Here is a 17,087-nt window from a genome sequence, read left to right as displayed (position 1 = left end):
CCCATATCCTTTCAGTGCCATCAAAAGCAATGGGATTCTTGTTGGGCTTAACACATCAAAGATCAGCCTTCTATTTTCCCGAGGCTGAACAAGCAGAAGAAAGAGAAGGCCCTTTACCCAACAAATTTTTACTTATTGGAAAGGGCACTTCTCAAAAGGCAAAGCCGGGGACAGAACTGAGTGGATGCTACAGAATACAATATCCAGTTGCTTCAGCAAAACACACAGCACTTTTCATTAGTCATGCTAACAACATCAGGAATGTATCACTTGGGACTATTATGGGTGCAGAAACCCTTGATGAAACAGAACACACATTCTAGGAAACAGAAGTTAGTCCTCTACTTAACAGATATAGGAAATGTAAAGTTGAATCTAAGCATAACTGGTAAAAATGGCTTGACAATGAATTACAGGTCATTTCCATGCTAGCGATTCATAGCATCTTCTAGAATCACCCAACCATTGCTGTGTCAAAAGAACACTAGGTGGACAGGCTTTATATTTCTTCAACAATAGCTGGCTGGTGCACTGAAGACGCTAGAAATCACTGTGTGATGTTTTCAACCTTCTCATCACTTTGTTTCTTTCTACCTGAAACTTATTTGATGCTAGACTAGGAACAGGGTTGTAAATATCTGCTGTCTAATACATGTAGAAATAAATGACATGTACCTAAACAGTTCCCTGCTTTCTTTTTTATTTCGTTAAAGACAAGGATGTCAAGTTATTGAGACATGTGAGCTAAAGTTTGATTTCTCCAGCTTGAGTCTGGAATGTGAAGTGAACGTTTTACAGATATAGGGCCAACTCTACTGCTTATGTTCATCAGCTTCAGTGAGAAGGATCAAGACTCCTGGGAACTGTGGGAAAACCCAATCCATTCATTTCTCATAGAAATGCAACCTCTTTCCTGGAACCATATTAGATAGATGTATACACACACACAGCTATTCTGGATTTGTCAATCTGATCCTTATGATTATGACCTGGAATCATGCTCTAGTTCGATCGTTTGCTAGCGGATTAGAATAGGCATCCAAGATTTAGCAATTTATCATTGCAGAAATAGAAAGAACTGTCCTCTTACCATTCTGTAACCAACCTGTTGGCTGGCCAAAAGGACATGTGTTTACTTGTGGGGCTTGTGTGTGTGTGTGAGAGAGAGGGGGAGCCCTAATCTGCATTAGTGTGATCTTCAGTATGTACTCCACAGGAAATGAAAGTTCACACCACATTTTGGAGTGTGAACATCAGAATATCAAAACCAGTGGGTAGCGTGGAGTCCCCTGAGAGATGATGGGTGGCCAGCCCAGTGATGACGGTTTGGGGTTTCGTTCAACTACTATAGTTCCAGTGGGAGGAAAGGCCATGGTGAGAAAAGGCCTCACTTGACCCGGATCTCAGCGTATTCAGCCAGCTCCTCCGTCAGGGTATAGCTGTCCTTGGTGGACAATTTGGTGAAGTCTATGTTGGCGTAATCAATCCCCAGGTCCTCACGCTTGTTCAACAGCCGTTTGTCACAGCGCCCATACTGGAGGAGGTGAGCAAACAAACAAGAGCAGGTTATTCACTCTCTGAGTCACATAATTTGGTTTATTCCCATAGGGTTGAAATGGTCTTCCAGATATTGCTGAGCACAGCTCCCAGTAGTCCTGGCCAGCAGGAACAATGATGAAGGATGTTAGGAGGTGTAGTTCAGCAGCATCTGGGGTGAGGAGACAAGTTGCATATCCCTGCAGGATCTGAGAAGCTAGAAATGAAGGACAGGATGCTATGTATATAGACAGCAAATGGCAATTATCTGCTTACATGCAAATATTTAACTAAGATCTACTAATAGACACAACATAGTAATTTCACCAGGAAGGTCACAACGAAAGACACCACAAACTTGACAGAACTGGATCCCAGTTTTTTCAAAAATATCTTTCTTTGACCCAAACAGATTGTCACACAGGACATTTGACAGCTGCTTTTGGAACTGCTTACGATTTGTGTGCAGACATGACATTTGTTAATGCAAGACAGGCCATGTCCTAGAGCTATTTTCAAGCTGAAAATAGCCAAAATAGGATTTGCCTTCAAATTACAGACATGGGAAACACATACCAAAAGAGAAAAAGGAAAAAAAAAATCCAATTGAAATGCTCTTCACTGCAAACTTCCTACGTGTGGAGCAGAAGCATTTGACAAGCAAAATAGCTAGGTTAAGCCTTTAATAGACTTAACACGTCTATTTTACTCTGAAAAACATCTCCCCCTCAAAAGTGAAAAAGCAGAGCAGAAAAATCTGGCCGTCCCTTTTCCAGAGATGTCACTACCATATGCCTTGCAGCTCTTGGAACTAAAAATAAGTAAATAAAATGAAAGAAACAAAAAAATGGCCTCCGGAGGCAAAAAAAATTAGTCAGCTTTACAGTAGCAGAACCTGTTTCTTCTGAACACCTGGAATGAAAGCCACAAAGCCATTTTCGTGGAAGTGACTCTAATCTGCTTTAATCTGCACTTAGAGAGGGCAGGCCAAGAGCAAAGACGAAGGGGGAATTAAAAAAAAAAAAGTAGAATTGTGGTGAGGAAAAAATCAGTTTCTCTATTGATTTCTCTCTAGGCTTTGTTTCTAACCAGGATTAAAAAAAATCAGAGCTTTCTCAGCCTATTCAAGTCTATTTTTTTAAATTTAAGGTAACATCTCCTTTGCATCCACTTTGACTCTTGGTGACTTCATGGAAATGTCCATGCAGTTTCCTTGTCAACAGGTCAGAGATGGCTTGTCTCTGCCTTCTTCTGAGATGCTTTTCCACTCCCTAATCAAGCTTACAGCCCTGGAATTCCCTGGAGATCTCCCATCCAAGTACTAACCCAGCCCAACCTTGCTTAGCTTAGCTTCTCAACCCAGACAAGACATTTAAATTCCTGCCACTGAGGGACATAAAAGCCCATAAAAGCATGCATGGAGTTCTGTGTATGTGGAAAAGGAGGAGGGGGCAATGAGAGGACAACAATGTTACACATGGACAGGGAAGTCCATACTTACTTGCCCAGGTCAGTGGCTCTCCAGGGAGCAGATCTCTTTAGACTATTAGAAAAGGAAGAGTAGTCACTATTGACTCAGAGGGGGAAAGGGCACCTTGCTTGGCACAGGGCCAAGAACTCAGCCCTGCCATGAAGTGAGTTTGGGGCGCCCTGAAGCACAGCTGAGTCAGGGAGAGAGGTTGGAACCATGACATCTTTTTAGAATATGCAGTGGCCGTGACCGAGTGATGTAGGGCAGAATGTCCATCTGAACTGCTGCTTCTTCTCATTTCTTGTTTTGTCGTCATTTTTTGGGTCTGCCCTTGTTTTTTCTCCGCTGAAATCAATGGGCCAGTGAACCCCAAATGAGGAAACCACTCCTAGGGCTGATTCGTTATGTTGCGGGGAAGAAAAAAGTATCCCCTCTCTGGCCATTTCCAAAACCGACCATCCTTTGGAAGGGCACTTCCCATGGGTGGGTCTCAGGGCACTTGCCTGCACTGCCCCAAAAAAGGCCTGGAGGGGAAACCAGCCATCCTGCTCCTCTAAACAAGCCTTCCAGTTTGCCTTGTTCTAAAATAATGAATTGAGGAAGAGCAGTGACTCTTTGCATACGTGTCCTCTCCTTCCAGAAGACGGGAGTGGATTCCGCTCACAGGCAGAAGCAAGTCACAGCAGCTGTGGCCAGTCAGCAAAGGAAAGGCGGAGGAGAGCTTGTGTACGTGTGTTTTGGGGGGAGGGACACACCCAGCAACGCAGTCCCACCAGAAGCAACTTAACTATAGACGTTGGTACCTCTGATTTTTCCAGATTGCCTGGAGTCCTGTAGTCTCCGCTGTAGACAACAGGAGGGTTTTCTGTTTGCACGAAGCCGGAATTTTCATTGTTTTTCCTGAGGAAATGGAAATAATCATAGCAACAACATTAACTGCCACAATAACGTAACGGTTAGAACAACATAATAATTACGACAATAACAACATCTGATCTGGACTGTCTTGGGAGAGTGAGTGGCTTATAAATAAAATAAATTATTGTTATTATTATTAATAATAATAATAATAATCACAACAACTTGCAGCATGATGTGCTGTTGATTTGTGCTTCGTTAATGAGAAATCAGTTATTTGACTGATTATAATATAACAACATATATCAGCATGTGATACACATTTATATTCAGTCTGGCAAATACTGCCAGCCAATTTACATTTAAACTATTTACAAATGTTTAATGACGTTTCCCTGAACATTTCGTCTTGCTTGATGGCGGGCAGACAATTCAAGGTTTGAGTTATATATAAGTATCAATAATGATTAGTCAAGGGTTCCAATGGGACTAAAATCATTTGAAATCCACTTATTTTCCTTTAGTTATTTTGTTGTTCAAAATTCCCCAAAGTTTTTGATCTGTTTGTGTTGAAGGGAAAGATTCCCTCAGATCTGTCTTTTCTCTTTTTTTATAAGAACTTTATTAAGTTATAAAAAGCATAAAGATAAAAGCAAACAAGAACTAATAATCAAGATTCTCTCAGATCTGAACCAGCTTGACTCTTCTGGAAATGAATATGGGCTCCTAATTAAGGATACGCTTACAGGCATGCATCACTTTGTGGTTTGATTCAGATATCACACCATAATATAGTTAAAGAAGCATAACTATGGTTTAACACTAAAGCTGAGCAATGATGGCTGTGATTATTGTGGATTCCAATCCCCCCTCCTTTTTTGATTTTGGATCTCAGGGCCATAAGAAAAAGCATTTTCAGCCACCTGTAGACACCCAAAGGTAAACCAAAGGAAGCTAGGCTTGGATTTCTCCTCTCCTAAAGACTTACTTCTTCCTGGCCTGGCTGACATAGCACACCACAGCTATGAGTATGGCAAAGGCCACGACAGCTCCTACCGGACCAACCTTTGCCCACATCAGACTGTCTGGAAGAAAGGAAGACACCTGGGTCAACAGAAAGGTTTAAAAGTGAATGCAAAAAGAAACAGTATAAAAAGTCAGGATGGTGGTGGAACGTAAGCCAGGTGTATGGAAACAAGGGTTGGTTCACACATTGCACTAACAGAAGTTTGTTTTAACGGTGGCTGTTGAGCAAACAACAGCTGGAGTCGCATGGCTTATTAAGCAAATCTGACTGTTGCAAAAAACAAGGGATCAATGGAAACTGGACCTCCAACACAAAAGAAACCCAGCAGTCAATAGAATTCTTTCATTATGGCTTCCTAATTTTTCTTTCATTAGACATTTTGGATTCTTAGAAGTTTGCCTAAGTGGTTCCAGTCCTGCCTGTTGGGTGAAGCCTGACAGAACTCTGGTACACCAACCCCAATGGCTACATTCACATCACTTTATAAGTCCATACTAAATTATTATTTCATCTAATCCAACCATCTGCCAATGCAAGAAATCTACTTCTAAACCATTCACAAGAGGCAGCCATCCAGCATTGGCTTAAATCCCTAGGCAAGGAGCATCTACCTCTTGTCTGTCCCACTCTTTGGTACTTGCTTCATCAAATATAATAAAAATAAGTTTTGCTTGCAATTTAATGACGGTAGTTTAGGATCTCCTCTTTGGAGCCAGAGAAAAACCAAGTTTGCTCCCTCACTTATATGTGACAACCCAGCTGATATTTGGAAATCGCTAGTACCTAATCTTTTAATTATATATTTTCCAGGCTAAAGTTGGCCAATTGTTCAACTTCTTTTCAACTGTTTGCCTTCTCATGCTAGGTTTAATTCATGCTCCTGTCCGGAGGGAGACAGCAAGGTGAGCAAAAGCTATGGTTCTTTGTGCGGGTCATTGCCTTCTCACTTGGAGAGGGCAAGTGAATAGGAAAGAGCACCGCCAAGAGGGAGCCACAGTAAGATCAGGGGGCTGCTGGGCTTTGCAGTGGGCCATTAGTTGGTGCACAAGCCTTGGCAGACAACTAATAAGGCTGACCCTTGATGGCAGCCCTGGAGAGGCTGACATGCAGGGCCTGTGGCCTGATATATTGAGGAAGAGCACTGGAGGGATCAGAGGTGATGTTTGCCTGCAGGGACTCTCACTGGAGTGATGGAACTGGAGCTGCTGGTTCTTGGTGCCATAGAGATTCCTGGCGGAGCAGACTATGTAGAGCTGAGAGTCTACCTCCCTCTGAACAGTCAGGATGCTGGTGACAATGTAGCCAGTTTTCTGGGAGTATACAAACTCCCGGTCAGTCTCATTGACCGTCACATTGCGGGTGGGCAACTCAAAAGTGATCACAGCTTCTGGGTTGGCTTTGGCTGCGCAGATGCATTTCACTGTATCCCGAGCGGCTGTGCACTTGGAGTCCGGAAGAATACGGGGAGCAACTGTGGAGAGAAAGAAGAGGCTGAAGTGCAATCACAGGAGGAGCCAATGGCCTTCTTGGACTATAGAGGTCCTCTCTATAGAAGCCCTTCCTCTCATGCAAAGGCATATGGTAGAGCAATGGGTTGGCCCATGGTAATGAAGAGGGGCCCACACTCTTGAAAGGTCTACTTCCAACAAATGTATCAGGGAGAAGAGAATGAATGAGGAGAAACATAGCTCCAGGGCCATGATAATGTGGGGGAGGAATTGGCTAGTTCATCTCATCCAACTTTATCCAAATTTACTGGCAACAGTGCCCCAAAGCTTTAAGAAAGGATCTTACCTGGAAATGGTAGAGCTCATACCTGAGCCCTTCTGCATTCAAAGCACATGATCCACGACCACACTCTACCCTCTCCTAAAATATGCTTGAGATCTTTAGCACTAAAAAGGGCTTTTAGGGCACAAGGCCCATGCTCACATTCAACGGTGAGATTGAAAGCGGTGCTGCGCTGGCCAAATTGGTTCTCTGCTGTGCACCAGTATTCACCATCATCCTCGTGCGACACAGATTCAAACTCCAGCTCTACCTGGTTCTGGTAGACCCCCATGGCTACTGGCTTCTTGTCCTTGAAGATGGTGATCGTTGGCTCAGGGCTGCTCTGTGAGCTGCAGAAGATACTTACAGGCTCTCCCTCAATGGCCACCGTTGACCCATTGACTACTGGTTTCCAAGGAGCATCTGCAGGGAGATAAAATCAAGAGGAATAGGCAGCTTTTACCAAAACACTGTGCAAATGGTCACTCCAACTAAGAACATCTTCAGAAGACACCTCATCCTGGCCAAAACCCAGAATGGTCCAGATGATGTCAGGATCCTGTTCTGAAGGTTTAGCAATGTTGGAACCTGACTTATATCAGGTTATTCTTCCATCAAACTCAGCAACTTCTATATAAGTATGGATGGCCTATGGGCTGTGGCTAACATGTAGCCCCCACATGTTTTTCTGGGGTCTCCAGAAAAAAATCTATGTTTTTCATGCTCTCCCATTGGTTAACTGTTGAGAGCATTTTGCTGATTCCAGCATTTTCCAGTGTTTCTAAGTAAGTAGATGTAAAGATGATTGCTGGTCAGTTTCAACATGTTTTTTAGAGATAGAAAAATGAAAACAGGGGTGGCATGGAAGCATCCACAGTACATGTGGATGTAATTCTCTAATCAAACACACACACACTAAAATAGTCATGCTATGCCTTTGATAGGCTTAATGCATCTTTTACTTTCTTTTAAAAAATGAATTAAAAGGAGCTACAAAAATCCAGCTCTGTCTCTTCCAGTGTTGGGAACACAAATGTTCCCTTACATTTTTTTACTTTTCTAAGGATGTTGTAGAAACCCTGGCTAGCACTAATGGGCTCCATCTGATGCCCCTGCCATAAGCTTTCTCCCAGAGCAGAGAATCCATTCCATTGCCTTCCTATGTTAGCACTCACACAGCACAGACACAGTGAGGGAGTGGTTGTCTTTGCCATAAATGTTCTCAGCCACACAAGTGTAGATGCCGTCCTGTAGGTGAGTGACATTGTCGAGGTAGAGCGTGAGGTTCCCAGCTAAGTCCTCGTGGAGAATTTCGTCTTCTCGGAGCCAGGCAATCAAGGCCATTGGGCTGCTGTCCACAGTACACATCAAGACCACATAAGCACCGTGTAGGACTTCCACGGAGGAGTTCACTTGTAGGATATGGGGTGGATCTGCAGAGGACAGGCAAAGAGATCAGCTTTGGGCACCCATCCAGATTTGTTTCTGCAGCAGATAGAGCTAGTAAGAAAGGTGTCTGCAGGGTGTGGTCAAAAAAGTCAGGATGGCAGTCACATTGGGGCCATCAAAGTTCCTCCTGTTTTTTATGTGCATGGCATCATCATAGCTGCCATCTTGACGTTCTTGGCCACACCTTGCAGATACCCCTGGCTAGTAATTTTCTTTCCTTCTGTTCCCTAAGAGAACAAAAGCAGATTTCAAGCTGTTTTATTCCATTAAATTAAACGATGGGATGTCAAGGCTCTTAGCAAAATGGGAGATCAGTGTCTAATTAAGAAAAAAAATAAACATATTTTCTCTTATATTTGTGTGCAACTTTTCCCAGGCTAGTTGGCTTTTTGGTTTGTATATTAATTAAAAGCAGATTCAGAAAGCTTACAAATATAAGCAGGAAAATGACAATGAACGGGAAGCACTCTAGCTCATTTTTCATTTAAAATCATATATTCCCAGTTACTTGTTTTCTCATGGAAGAGAAAGTGACATTGATCAGAGATGGGGGAAATCTCAAGAGAAATGAAATATGCATGTTTGAGAAATGTAACTTGCAAAACAGATTATCTTTGGCAAGAAAAAAAGAGGAAAGAGAATAAATTAAAATTAAACCAGCAACAAAAAACTCCTTTCCACATGGCAGAGAGAGCAGGAATCAATTAATTACAACATAATTGTCAATTAACAGCTAATCCCTCCCACCCATGGAGAATAGGAAGCAGTTTTCTGTGGCAGAAGCTTGAAGGTAGAAACATCTAAATAAAGTTACAGGGGACCTTTGCATTAGAAAACAGGGCTCTCTTTTACTGTACATCAGTGTTGTCCAAACTTGGCCACTTTAAGATGAGTGGACTTCAACTCCCAGAATTCCCCAGCCAGCATGGCTGGCTGGGGAATTCTGGGAGTTGAAGTCCACTCATCTTAAAGTGGCCAAGTTTGGATAACACTGATGTACATATTTTGTGGAAGAAAGAATTGTGGTCCTGATGGTGAGCATTGCCAGATACAATAAAATGTTATTAAATGTTGAACCACGGTTTTAATTCTGCTTTGAGATGGTTGCAGAAAAGCTATGCCACAGCAGGACATGTCATAGTCTGGAGGTAATTAAAGAGCTTCAGTCCAGCAATTCTGGTTCCAGAAGTCCTCCAGTGTTCCCCAAGATCAAGACAACAGTTTGCTTTAAAAAGTGCCACTTAGCAACATCCAACTCACATTTGACATCCAGAGTTGAGAAGCCGTCAAACTCAAAAGTGGTGTTTGGGTAGGTGACTTTGCAGCCCACCTCATGTCCATGGTTCTCACGCACTGGTAGGAACTTAAGTATTGAGATGAGTGACCAAGTGCCTCCTTCTTCCTCTATTTGTGCATACACTGAATGCTCAGCCAAATTCTCGTAGTTCATCCATGTGATGACAGGTTTCATGTCTGGACAATTGTCAGGCACCACACAGCGCAGCTCTACTTCTGAACCCTCCACCACTTCTGGAGGAATCACAATAGTGGGCTTGTCTATGGGGTGGAAAGAAGCAAAGAATATGTACAAACTGGAACATCCCCCACTCCTATCTTCACTCCTATCTTCCCTTCCAGTTTAGAGGGCACAGCCATTAAATCAAATTTAAAGAACATGCTAGGAGTTGATCCTGTAATGTTAGAGCAACTCTGGATATACCAAGGACTAGCTTCTCCTGAAAACAAATACTGAAAAAAATCCTTATGAGCTAAGATTGTGCCATTGTGGAGAAGGATCTATCAAGGCCATAGCTCAGTTCCTGTTACTGTATCCCTTCTGTAAGGACACAGGGCTCAATGTATAACTCTCTGGCAAAATACCCAGGCAGTTCTGACTTATTTTATCTATACTTACTCTTATCAGACTAGTATGATTTTGTTTCTTGAATGCAGCTAACTGGGGAACTGCTTCTCTTTGGGTTTGCAAACTCAAATAATTGATGAATCATCTCTTGGGAAGCCTCCTACATCCCTGAATTGTTGCTGATTCCCATACCATGTGAAAGGGCTTATGGTGCTACGACTTGACTCCTTGTAAGCAAGAGTTAGAACTGGTATTCCCCACTAGCATTGGCTGATACTCACTGATGATCTCCAGGTTGCAGTGCTCTGGATAGGTATATTGATTGTAGCCACCGAGGTCTCCCCGGAAGTAATATTTCCCCGTGAGTTCAGGGCTGAGACGGGAGATCTGCAGGGTGCAGTTGCGAAAATTCAGCTCTCCCAGCAGCCGGCTGCGTCCAACGTAGCTCTCATGGACAATGTTGGTGCGGGATTTGTAAACTACTGGGGGATAGTTCTTGGGGTAGGGACTGTTGAAATACCAGATGCCATGGATGGTTGGTGGACGTAGCTCTTCTGGGTAGCTGAAGCGACATGGGATAACCACACAGGTGCCCTCAAAGGCAGTGATGTGTTCGGGCATCCAGGCGCTCCATGGTCCAGCCAAGAACCCTTTGCAAGGGAGGCAGAAGAAAGTTGCAATGAATGGGGTAGGAAGAGCAGATGGTTCCTGATTGATTGGCTGCTTCATTGGCTGACCTTCAGCCTTCTCATTATCTGCTGTGACCATTCTATCTCCAAGTTTGGTCCATCAGGCACCATTCACCCATTTGGCAGTTGATGCTTTACCCATGGCATTTAGGAACGCCAAAAGCTGCCTTATACAGTATTGATTTGGATCACTGGTCCCTCTAGTTGAGCACAGTGAATAGGGATAGTCTTGAGGTCCCTAGAGTTTCAGGACTTCTCCTCATAGCTGTGTTAAATCAGCAGGAAAGGACACTGAGATGATTTATCTTCATGGCTGAGGTTTACTGCGTCTCAGCCGGGACACTGGACAGTGCTGCTATCTCTACAGATTTAATGGGAGACATTTTCAGGGTAGGGACTGGGGAGTTCCTGACTTCCCTCCCCTCCCACTAGCATCGCTTTCTGGCAGGAAAAACAGCTGCCACCAATTGTTGTCCATAATGAACAACAGGGAAGGGTTGGAGGACTCCAGTCATCCATAAATATTTGGGGGGAGGGAGGCATTGGAGAATACAGCATTTATGCAAAGCCACATATTTCCTCCACAAGCTTTCTCCTATTTTATGACCCAACCCCATATCTTCCTGCCTTGCTCTTCCTATTTCCTCTTCCTTTACAGCTAAAGGGGACATCATAGGCATTATGCTTATAGCAACATTTCTCAACCTTAGCAACTTTAAGATGTGTGGGCTTCAACTTCCAAAATTCTGGGAGTTGAAGTCCATACATCATAAAGTGGTCAGGGCTGAGAAACATTGCTCTATAGTTATACCAATGAGAAACTGGTCTACAAACAACCCGAAACCTATTCTACAAAGAAGTACATGAGATAGGTCTTATGCTGCTATGAGTTGCGTCTGATGGGTCATCACAATGCAAGATGGGAGAATGTTCCCGAGACAGATCACATTCTGTTGTCCCAAAGTACCTTCAAATAGGACCCAGAAGGCCACCAGTGCCTTGTAGAAGAATTTCATGTTGTTAATTTTTGAAGAACAGTGCAGGCCAACCTAAAGGAAAGAGGGAGAAGCAGGATGATATTGAAAGTAAGAGGACAATGGTTTGGAATAGTAAAACATTCCCTAGAACAGTGCTTCCCAACCTTAGCAACTTTAAGATGTGTGGACTTCAACTGGCTGGGGAATTCTGGGAGTTGAAGTCCACACATCTTAAAGTTCCCAAGGCTGAGAAACACTGAGTAGAAGGCTGACCTGCCATTGCAATCTCTCTTCCATAGGGAGAGATCCTACAAAAGAAAATTGCCAGCTAGGCCTCAGGCACACACAGAATCAGGCCATCGATAAAGAGAAATTGGACTTCTGCCAATGCAGCAGAAGTTGTTTCCTGTTTGCAACCCATAACTAGGTCACTTACAGCTAATATGCAGATCATATGCACTGGCTGTTCATTCATGCATAGAGAATATTCAGGCAATGGAAGGGCTTAAGACTACTGAATACAACCTGGACCCAAGGATACTCAGCAGGGAAATTGTTCCATCCATTCTGTTGACATCTTATACGATATTGGTGGGAAATTATGCACAGACATCCTCCTGCGCAAATGTTCGATGCTGTGCATGGAAGCTGAACATGCAGGTATGTGTAGGGGCTGTCATAATGACACCAAGGCTGCGTTCATACAACGCCTAAGGCATAATACGGTATGTTACATTTTGACATGGTATCTTGCGTGAAGCCAGCCAACCTATAGCTTATTCAGCAAGCTATGGTTAAGGAAATAGTGACTCCTGGTGTGACATGTGAACCCTGTGATAAAGAAATGAGTTTGATGTTATCCAAGGCATTTTGCTGGATTTGTGTATTATATCTGTTTGTTTTTAATTCTGTTACAAAGGTGACCTCCTGAAGGTTGGGATGTAAATGCTTATATAACAATATTTTGTAAAAAAATCAAGATATTGTTTTAATTTGTTTGCTCTACTGTGCCAGCAGAGGGAAGCAGTACTGCATGCATTCCCCACTGCCGGATTGTGCTCTTAGGACAACTGTGTAGAGAATTGTGGCCGTCTTGAAGTCTGATTTCCGCTTTCTGACACTCTCTGCCCCAACCACTGGAAGGGCTTTTGTGCATCAAGGAGAAATGTCGCCAGACTGACAGCAGTGAGGTGGTAGAAAAAGCACAGATCTTTAAAAAGTCCTGTTTGGGGTGGGGTGGGGAAGAGAAGCTGGCCGTGCCCCTGGATTCCCAAAGCCAAGTTCTGCTAACCTTAATCTGACATGTAGTCCCAGTGCAATAGCAATCTGAGAATTGATATTCCCAGACTGCAGTCATGGGTCTTGGGCTGTTGTTAGCCCTGCAAGGTAGTCCAGATAAGAAGTACAACCAGGAGTACTAGCTCTATCTCTATTGTAAGATTACAGTAACAGAATCTTGCAAGACTCAAAGTATTTCTCTCCTCCTTTCCTTTTACTCTCTGGAAAACTAGGGAGGGACCCTTCTGAAACCCTTCCCACCCTTCTTCCTTGCATTACCTCTGGACACAGGTTGTCCAGTCTGTGGCTCTCCCTCCTGTCTCCCAAGGTCATTCCCACATATCATTACCGCTGTTGAACCCCAAAGTTCTTGGGGGAACATTTGCAGACCACCGTATTTCTCTTCCCTCAAATGGCTGAAGGGAATTGGCGGACCACCCATCAGAGGCTGAAGCCTTTCCGGGATACCTTGAATTTGGCCACATACTCCGTGGTCTCCAGGAGGTGTCATACATTGCACTAAAACACATCTTGCTTATTGAAGAAAAACGTGCTGCTTTTGCATGAGTTACAAACCTCAACAGTTGGGATTCGCCAGGCAGACAAACAAGGCACGGGGCGTAATGGTGTGAGTTCCCTGGGGAAAATTGCTGAGAATGTCAAGAACCGACTGCCATTAGCATTAAGCATGAGAAGGACCAGGGAGGGGTCAAAAAAGTCAAGATGGGAGCCACACTTCTGCGCGTAAATCCTGGCCTGGCGAATCCCAACCTGACCTTTTATAGCATACATCATTAAAAGGGGCGGGGCTCTGAGCGCAGGGGCGGGGCTTCCATCATGATTTTTTTGACCCTACCCCTATGGATACCCCTGAGGAGTACAAAGTGAGGGTTCCATTAACCCATAGAAGAAGCAGCTGCAAAAGACCAAGTTAACAAAGAGGACCCATGAAGGAGCTGCAACCTTGGAAAATAATCCACTGTTTTTCTGCTTCACTTCTAAACATATAATTTTATATGCTTAGAAAGAACCACCAAGGAGGAAACCACACCCCCACCAAAACTGGCAGGGCAACCTACTGTATATAAACAGGGAACAAACCCCACACTCCCTCACACTGATGATGTTACCTAGTCGGGTAATGAAACGTCTGCAAGCCAACAGCCGAGCTCAGAGAGCCCCAAGGACTCCACCATTTTATTTATGTATTCAATCAATTTATGGGAAATAATAAAGATTCTTTACCAGCCAACTCAGCTCTAATGCTAAGAAAGGTGGAAGGAAAGACAATGACCAGCAGCCAGGTGGATGGACTCTGTGGCTGTGGCTGCACTGTTGGAAGAGCTAAAGGACCAGGTTAGGGACAGATCCTTCTGGAGAAAATCTATCTGTGTGCTTGCTAGGAATCGACACCGACTTCATGGCACATAATCAATTGAAATTTTCAATGCTCTGCGCAAAACCCGTAAGGGTCCAAAACTACATCCCCATAAAGAAATCTCATTGCAGGATTTGGTGTTCAGTGCTGAGGAAACTCATGCTTTCAAATTATAATCACACTACGTCAAAATAATAAGTTATCCCTACAAGGGTATCTGTATTGCCAGATGGAATAAACAATATCAGATGTGCAAAATCCCTCCAGTTGTGCGTCTCTGGAACTAATGACAAACTGAAATGTCTTTGTAGCTAAGGCAACTGATTATTCACCTCCAACTTCTGGTTCTTTGTCCTCAAATCTGCCAGCAACTTGCTTTTTTGCACCATCACAATTATAGTTAAGCATCCTGCAGAGAGCAATCATGTTTTCATTGTTTTATAAAGAGCGTGTTTCTAGTCCTTATGGTTCCAGGGGGAAATAGATTTACAATGTAACATGCATGTGCCTTTAAATCTTAGGAAATGAAATGGCTGCCCTGGTAGGATTCACAGACCTTTTGCCCAGCCCAGCCGTAGCAGAAGATAGAATCATGGGCTCGGATTATAATTAATTAGTGATGCCCTTCCAGTCCTTGAACTTGTAAGTCAAGTAGATATATTTGCAAGCAAATAAGCACAAGGGAGGAAGGTGAAGTGTCAACCAGTTCCTTTTGCAAGAGAGGAATGTCACAAATAGATCACCCAACTGATACTGCGTCTATCCCCACTTTTCCACCCAGGACAGGACCAAAAACATTTGCTTAAAGGACCCTTTTACTTACTTGAGAATGTTCAGAAAGTCTGTGGTGGAGGGACAGGCCAAAATGCAAGATCTTCAGAGCTCCAGAGTTTCTCTCTTTCCAGGAAACTCCACACTGAATTAGAAAACAGGATCGCATTAGTAAAATGTTGTCCTTTCCTTGAAAACAAAACATAACGCATTGGGTCCTTTCTTCTCTTTTTTTACTTGCATATCCTTATCCCTAAAATTTGCAGATTCTGGAGATGTGGAGCCCCCATAATTGTTGGACTCAGAGAATGAGTCACCTCCATCTTCTAGATAGCGCTCCTCAGATTTCATTAGAAAAAACTAAAGTCAAATCTCCTTCAAATCAAGCTCATCTCCTGGTGACTTCAAGGACATGTGCATGTGGTTTTCTTGGTAGCAGTTTGGAAGTGGTTTGTCACTGCCTTCTTCTGGCACATAGTTTTCACTCCCCAGTCTTTCTTGCAGACCTGAGATCTCCTGGTGGTCTCTCATCCGAGTACTAACCAAGCCCAACTCTGCTTAGCCACTAAGTGTAGACACAGTCAGTAAGGAACTGGCACCTGCTGAGACCTGGCTATGAATTCTGAGAACTGTAGTCCCAAAACATCAAGAAGGCAACAGGCTGAAGAAGAATGTTCTTGACTCAGGATTGGGAACCTATGGACCTCTAAATGTTGCTGAACTACAGTTCCCAGGAATCCCTGCCAATATATAGTGAGGGACCTAGGGAGTTGTAGTTCAGCAGCCCCAGAAGGCTACTGCATGCCGGTGGTGGTTCTGGACAAGAGTTCTGGGAGCTGAAGCCCACATATCTGGAAGTTGCCGAAGCTGGGAGACATAGCTCTAGGCCTTGCAGAAGCCAGAGAATGCCAAGCTAATAAAGATCCTCAATTAGAAATAGTCCACCTCTTGAGTGAGATGGAGCTTAATATAAAGCTTTTTTTTTTTTGCAGGAGTTCATAAACTCTTAGATGATTTCGCTTTCTAATGAGATCATCACCTTTTGCAGGGGAGCCAAAAGGACCCAGAATTCTGTTCACCTTTAGAGAAACCTTGGTTTTGCAGGTGTCAAGAAAAGCAGGAAACAAAGATCAAGAAAACCAGGGACGATTCCATCTCTCACTTTAACCTACTGTTCAGATTGTTGTCAGAATACAATGTGCGAAGGGAACTGCGATCTGCTTACAGCAGTGTTTCGCAACCTTGGCAACTCTAAGATGTGTGGACTTCAACTCCCAGAATTCCCCAGCCAGCAAGAATTCTGGGAGTTGAAGTCCACACATCTTAGAGTTGCTAAGGTTGAGAAACACTGCCTTAGAGGAATAGTGAGATAAAAGTAAAAAAAAAAAAAAGTTTAGAAAATAGGAATTTGTAACCCTATATCTGTCCAGCTCCTTTGGGTGAGTAAAACAGCTTTCCCACATCTCTCTGTGTCTGTCATATTACCATAAATTCTAGTCAGGTAGGGGAAAGCATTACTCAAGACATTGTACAAAGATAAGCTGGCTTTATTAGCCCCACACATTGCCTCATTATTAATATGAGTAGGTAGCAAGCTATCTCACCATTTCAGAGCTTGATAGGTTGCCATTAGATATCGGATGCGAGAATAATGCCCGACACAGGATCCTGCTTGCTGCTAGTTCAAAGATTCATAGGTAAGACTATTGAGCCTAGCCAATCAGTAAACCCTGCAATTACCAGGATTCCTTATGAGCTATATCCCCCAGGGATGTGCTGAGAAAAAGGGGAAAGACAATCAGAACACTTATAAAAGAAACCAGCTTGGAGCACGACGGGATCCACATCCTACTGGCACTCAATTTCTTGCTGAAAAAACATGGGGGGAAGGATCGGTAAGGAGAAGTGGATTTTTCTGTGGGTGAGTGCTGTTCAGTTCTGATCCTCAGGGCCAGTCTCTAGTTGGACTCTGGACTCTTGAAACTTGGTGTATATGCATTTGCATTCAGTTGGAAAATC

General features: G+C 43.5%; 1 protein-coding gene across 2 annotated transcripts; it reads right to left on the bottom strand.

Moving 5' to 3' along the window:
• Positions 1-177: 177 nt before the first annotated feature.
• On the bottom strand, positions 178-15,095 carry MAG (myelin associated glycoprotein). Of its 2 annotated transcripts, XM_025167436.2 has the most exons (10): positions 15,087-15,095; positions 11,632-11,713; positions 10,257-10,625; positions 9,372-9,668; positions 7,838-8,095; positions 6,825-7,085; positions 6,076-6,363; positions 4,854-4,950; positions 3,811-3,907; positions 178-1,534 (listed from the first exon to the last, which is right to left on the bottom strand). In XM_025167436.2, exons 1-10 carry the CDS (start codon positions 15,093-15,095, stop codon positions 1,388-1,390), a joined length of 1,905 nt encoding a protein of 634 aa, XP_025023204.2. In that variant the 3' UTR covers positions 178-1,387. The 2 variants fall into 2 exon arrangements, with proteins under 2 accessions (XP_025023204.2, XP_025023205.1); XM_025167437.1 differs by lacking the exons at positions 178-1,534; positions 11,632-11,713; positions 15,087-15,095 and adding an exon at positions 3,047-3,079 and having other exon boundaries at positions 10,257-10,614.
• Positions 15,096-17,087: the final 1,992 nt, after the last annotated feature.

The sequence above is a fragment of the Python bivittatus genome, unplaced genomic scaffold (assembly GCF_059951505.1).
Source record: "Python bivittatus isolate LINGU-HERP-01145 unplaced genomic scaffold, Pbiv_v1 ctg000310_np1212, whole genome shotgun sequence".
NCBI classification, from domain to species: Eukaryota; Metazoa; Chordata; class Lepidosauria; order Squamata; family Pythonidae; genus Python; species Python bivittatus.
The sequence above is the reverse complement of the archived record's forward strand: the minus strand, read 5'-3'. Positions and strand labels throughout refer to the sequence as shown.

What these genes read in the sequence shown, in the direction of transcription:
- MAG (XM_025167436.2), bottom strand. An exon ending in CTGCAACCTGGAGATCATCA is followed by an intron (nt 9,669 to 10,256) that starts GTGAGTATCAGC and finishes TCCACCCCATAG; the next exon opens with ACAAGCCCACTATTGTGATT. An exon ending in CTCAACTCTGGATGTCAAAT is followed by an intron (nt 8,096 to 9,371) that starts GTGAGTTGGATG and finishes TGTCCTCTGCAG; the next exon opens with ATCCACCCCATATCCTACAA.